The 5,885-nt window shown below is 40.1% G+C and overlaps 1 protein-coding gene across 1 annotated transcript; it reads right to left on the reverse strand.

Moving 5' to 3' along the window:
* Positions 1 to 3,375: 3,375 nt before the first annotated feature.
* On the reverse strand, positions 3,376 to 5,885 carry LOC111233811 (natriuretic peptides A-like). The gene is made up of 3 exons (XM_022761716.1): positions 5,701 to 5,885; positions 3,818 to 4,136; positions 3,376 to 3,602 (listed from the first exon to the last, which is right to left on the reverse strand). The coding sequence occupies exons 1-3, from the start codon at positions 5,809 to 5,811 to the stop codon at positions 3,598 to 3,600; spliced, it is 435 nt and encodes a 144-aa protein (XP_022617437.1). The 5' UTR covers positions 5,812 to 5,885; the 3' UTR covers positions 3,376 to 3,597.

Genomic DNA, 5,885 nt, shown 5'->3' on the forward strand with positions numbered 1-5,885 from the left:
AAACACAGTTTCCCCAAGAAACTCTTCTTTCCAGGGTTTTCCTGTTGTCTTTCCCTCCTTCCTCCTCCTCTTCCTCTCTGGGTTGCGCTCTCCCTTACACAGCTCGGCTCGGTTGTGATTTGGGGCGGAGATTCAGTTTAACTTACTATCAGCAGATTGTGTCGGTGTGCAGACTGAGCAGATCGTCCTTTAATAGGACACATAGGACTTTATGTAAATATATATATATTATATATATTATACACTCTGATATTGTCCTGCCGTCTGTGGGTGACCCGTGTTCTTTCTCTACATTCACCAGCAAACACTGTAGAATAATAGCAATAAGCACCAGTCTGTCATTGGCTGTCATCTTCCGCTGGGAAAACGTTACGTTATTACGTAAACTCGGCTGGAACAGTTCGCGGGCAGTCTGGTTTGTTGTGGATGTAAACAGGAGAATGTAAAAAGTTTACATACATGAATTGAGCTGCTCCGTGATTTGTGCCGAATTGTGTCTTTCGGTAGCTCGTTTAAAACAAATATCCCTGGCAGTTCGTTGCGATTTTGGGCTTTATCCAAAACTAAATTAATCTTAAATGCTATGTTAAAAAAAAAAAAAAAAAAAAAAAAAAAGGGATGGTGGGATTTCACTACCAAAAAAGGGATGTCAGATGACAGTGTTGAGTCCTTTTTTATCCTGTTCCCCAAGAGATGCTGGTAACGGAAGTAGTCCAGGCTGACACAGTGGTGGAACTGCTTTGTTTTTCAAGTACTTTACGATGTTGAGGTAGACTTTTCAGACAATAGACATTTCAAAATACGTTTTAGTCAATTTCATTTATTGCTACTTGTCAGCAATACTGTGAGTTATGATCAGACTATGTATTACTAGTAGTCTACTACATGCTGATAATGATTATTTGGTGTAGGCTGTCCTGCTCTATAGGTAAAAGAAAACGAAGGGATCCTCCAGGAGGAGCTGGAAAGCATTGTCTCCATGAATGGCACAAACTTCATAATACTACAGAAGGAGTGCTGGACCGGTTTATATCTCTTCGAACTCGATGTTTGCATATTTAAATAAATGTTAAGTGCATAAAAGAGGGCATTAGAAATAGAAATCTATAATGACAATAAAATTCAGTAAAATGAATATGAAAACAGCCACCAGAGGGCGCTTGCTGATAAAAAAAACAAACATTTCATTTGTTGCTGCTCAGCACAAAAGCCATTAGTGGGAGGTGAAGATATCACAACACTTTTACCTCACTGATCCAAGACAAATTGCCCCTGGCGAAATTAAAGCTCGACTGAACCCGTTTGATAGCTCTGTAGTTTTATTAACTGCTGCATGTATCATGGGAAAGGGTGCATCTATCTCATGTTCACACTGTATTTTTGTTGTTGAGTTGTAGAGTAGAAAACAGCAGAAGCAGTGTTAGTGTTAAGAACAGCTACATCACCTGTGTAGTTTTTCTGAAGTAATTCTGTTTGGCCACCCAAATTCTATCACCTCTCTCTGTGCAAATCTTGGTGACCTCTCTAATCACAATAAGCTGCTTTTATTTATATTATTTTATCCCTGGTTATTGTTTTTACATATTTTATTGCCTCTCTTTGGTTATTGTCAGATCCTTTTGCAAAATGTTTGATATATGATATGTTTTTATAAACGCTTTTCTACTGTTTTAACTATGCTCAGGCTCTTTGGCCTTATCTTTTATCTGGTTTTATTTTTCACTGATAAAGTTATTATTATTATTATATAATATTTCCGTCCGACACTGTTTTATAGTGCAGTGTATCATTACAACTGGCAGTAGAGTTTCAGAGCTTTAGTTTTGTCGAGTACATCTTTGTCAGGTTTGGTCTCATTCCAGAGAGAGTAAACCTCACAGCTGCACAGTTAGAGACGCATGTTTGGGTCATTTATCTACTTTGATTTGACTCTAAAGCTCATTCCAAGTTTTCCAAATTAGTCTGGACAGGAAATGTCACTCTCGTTGATAAGGTGCGCAGCCAGCAATCAGGTCAGTCTGGTCCACAGCGGAAACAAAAACCTGCACCTGTCCTTATCGCCGGGATCAGACTGGCTTCAGAAGCCGCTCTCAGCACCCTGTTCTGTCCTGCTAGTTTCCAAAGACATTATAAAACATGGCGTGAAGAAGTGGACTCAGGTCAGTTTAGGTTGGTCTAGCTCAGCAGCTGTCAGGTTGGCTGCTGTCATCAGGTGAAATGCTTCACTGGTGTATTACCAGAGTTTAATTGATGTCCAAGAGCTCCATAATCTGACTGGACAGGACAGTGTGACAGTTACTTTATCATAACCCACAGTGACGTCTCCTTTTTGCTTCGTGTCAAATGCATGTAGACAACAGCAATTAATGGATGAATCAGACATATTTCCTGCATGACTCACCTCCTGTCTCAACAGTCTATATTTATTTGACAACAAGTTGGAAGCAACAGATGAAATTAGTTACCCTCTGTCCATATCCTATACCTGGTTATCCTGCTCAGGGTTGCAGGGAGATCCCAGCATGCTTTGAATGGGAGATGGAATTTAAAGGATGAAATTAGTTCATATTTGAAAAATAAAAGATGAACAGAAAGGTTATCACAGCTTCACATTGTAAATAATGAAGAATATGTATTTTGCATTGAGGCTTCATTAGAAGCCTTATAACATTATTTTCAGTACTTTTTTGTTACTCAATTTTTTATTCATTTTACTTGAATTTATTTAGTGACATTAACAAACGAGTTACATGGTTGGCCCACCACTTTAATTTAGACTGAAATATCTCAACAACTCATGACATTTTTTATTCATTTGTATTAATCATTTGTATGCTTTCCAGTAGGACAATGCTCCATGTCACAAAACAAAAGTTTTTGTTACAACATGATAACACATCAACATGAGAGTGCTCAGTGAGTGTAAATGCAACGTCTGGGCTGCGGTTGAAAAGTAGTTTTTGCTTAGGAAGTTTCCAAACTAAGTGAAATGACCCGGAAGTATCTATATGATGGTTTACTACAACATGATGCTGTCATCGCTAAAAGAAGAAAAATCAAACATAGTGCAGCTGGTGGGGGCTCTGGAATGATCTTCAACTGATTGGGAATACATAACTCAGCTTCTTATCTTATCAACATATCACGTCAGATACAGATGGCTGCATGAAATCAGGCAACAACAACAGGAACAGTTATTAAAGCAGATATGTCCGATCACAGACTGATTTGGATTTAGAAAAAGGCACAGGTTTTCTCATGTCATGATTTCAGACTGCTGGTGTACAGAGATGAAGAGAGGATTCCTTCTCAGACAAATGTGAATATCTGCTGTAGCTAATGGAGCAGGACTGAAAAAAAACAAAAACGACTGAATTCTTCATATGAAAAAAGGCTTTATTTATCTCTGTTAACAACCCACCTGCAGTTATGTAGTTAACTCATTTCCTTAGGGTGTTAATGTTACAGAAAAACACACAAGAGATACACACAGCTGAACTGTCACTTATGCAAAGTCATACATATCCAGTCTCATCGGTTGCATCTTCAGTTGGATATGAAACTATAATCCAACATGTGTCCCAGGAAGCTGTCAGACTAGCCTGATGGGAAAACGACACAAACACAAACAAGAAGAGCATTTGTTATAAATAGCTGGTCATCATGAACACTGGAGGATGTTTATTTATTTCATATTAGTCTCTACTGTTCTTGATATCCCACAACAACCAGCACGGACTCCTGACCCTCATGCTTCAGGATCCTTTAACTAAACCCTGATTTGATTTGCCTCCTCCATCGTCAGCTGCAGTCTTACCTCTTCCATTGTTGCATCCCAGACCGCTGGCGTTTCCTATTCGATCCATTCTGGCTCCAAAGCAGCTGGAGGCTCGTTTCCTGGTGGCCATCAGCAGGTCCTGCAGACGGCTCCTCTGACTCGTGGCCCTGCTGTGGCCCTCCGCCGGCGGTTGAGATCTGTCTGATATCAGAGGTTCTTGGTCCCCCTCCTGGTTAATGCTCCATCCTCGGCTGGTCTGGCTGCGCTCAGGCTCCTGGTTTGTACCTTCATAATCCGCTTCAGAGTCCTCCTCCTGGGCGGCCGCAGCCAGAGTCTCCTCAAAGCGCTCCAGTAGAGACTGCAGTGGAGAGGTGGAGATGGGTTTACCTTCAGAACCAAACATTCTGCTCATATGTTTTAGACACAGGAAACACGGGCTGATGGAAAACATGAGCCCTCTAGTGAATCTGTCACTACATGTATCCCAGAACCTGGTCTTAGGCTTGTGGGAAATGGTGTTGACTAAGGTGAATGTTACTCTTGCAGGTGGTTTTCTGACGTGGTTCTTTAGTTCAAGTTTATGTTCTCTCAAAAATAAAGAGGCAAAAACATAATGAATGGATCATCAAATCCCTGACTACACTTACATGACACATTTGAATGCTTTTCTGCATCCAGGCCTGTGATCATAAAGCCTTTTATCACACCACTAAGAGTCACACTAAAAGTTTCTAACTAAAAGTATTCTCCTCTTCACAAACTCTTACTGAGGAAAAGAGAGAACTACGAATGGCTGACGTCACGTCTCATGGATGAACTTTCTTGCAGAAATCACAGTGATTGGTTGAAACACATGAACAACATCCTAAAGTAATACATAAAAAAAAAAAATATATATATATAGGCCTAATTATGACACACAAATTAAATAATAATGGATTAGGTGCCGTTTTCAAAAGTAGTGTATTTTCCAAAATGCATCTGAATGATGACATTTGTGCAGAATTTCATTTCATTTCATTGTTTTGTGAATAGATCAGTTAAAGGACACTAGGAGATCCTCAAGTTGTACTTTCCATGTTGCTACATTACAGTGCTGCCAAACACTCTCCGCACTGATTGGGTTGTTTTGGTTGGTTGGAGATGTTGTTGCCTCCTTCATAAGTTAATAACGTTCATCATTCACTCATGATTCAGGCGGTTTCTTTTCAGTAATTCAGTGTCAACAGCAGTCATTTTACAATTCTTTGTGAATTGGTCTTTGTGAATTCAGAGTCCTCTCCACTACCTTCTCACAGACTTAGGGTCAGCTTTTAGCAAAAAGTGTCTTACTCCAAAAAAAAAAATTAGGAGTCCTATAGTTTGGACTGACACTCATAATTTTTGTAGGAGTTTCTGCTACAAGTTAGGAGCCACTTTTCAGCCCTCAGATGTTTTGTGAAAATGGGCCCTGATCTGTGGTGAGAGAGGAAGAGACTGGAAATTTCCTTGAATACAAATCACAAACAGATATGTCAGATTTCCAGTGAGTTTCCAACTTTGTTTGAGCTTTGATTGGAGCTCAGTTAATTACATCATCTCATTGCATCTTTTTCTGCAATGGACACATTGACCACAGGATCAGCTCCACCAGCTGCGGATCTCCATACCCAATTATTTGTAGAGACACAAATAAAACCAAAACTATTTGGAGAACTGGAAACAAAGTTGAATAAGAACATGTGTTTTTTTCTAACAAGATGCAAAATTGAGTTTGTAACTGATGGACACTCTGTGGATAAACAGCCCCAACAATTTTGTCTCACCTTTGACCTCAGAACACAGTGATAACTCACTCCACAACTTTAATTGGAAATCACCTTTCAAAGTGCAGTGATCAAACAAACAGATGTGAGGAGTGAAAGGGTCACATGGTTTCTTACCTTGAGCTGAGCAAGGTCACTGGTAGAAGAGGCCCGTCCCAGTATGTGGCTGCTGACCAGTGTGTGCTGACACAGTAGGGCCACTAGGCCCCACAGGACCGCAGTCCTCATGATATCCTGCTGCTGCTACCTCTGATACTACAGCCTGCACTGCAAGATTTTATATATATGCCAACGCACACACA

This window comes from Seriola dumerili, unplaced genomic scaffold (assembly GCF_002260705.1).
Source record: "Seriola dumerili isolate Sdu_G_001 unplaced genomic scaffold, Sdu_1.0 BDQW01000425.1, whole genome shotgun sequence".
Taxonomy (NCBI): domain Eukaryota; kingdom Metazoa; phylum Chordata; class Actinopteri; order Carangiformes; family Carangidae; genus Seriola; species Seriola dumerili.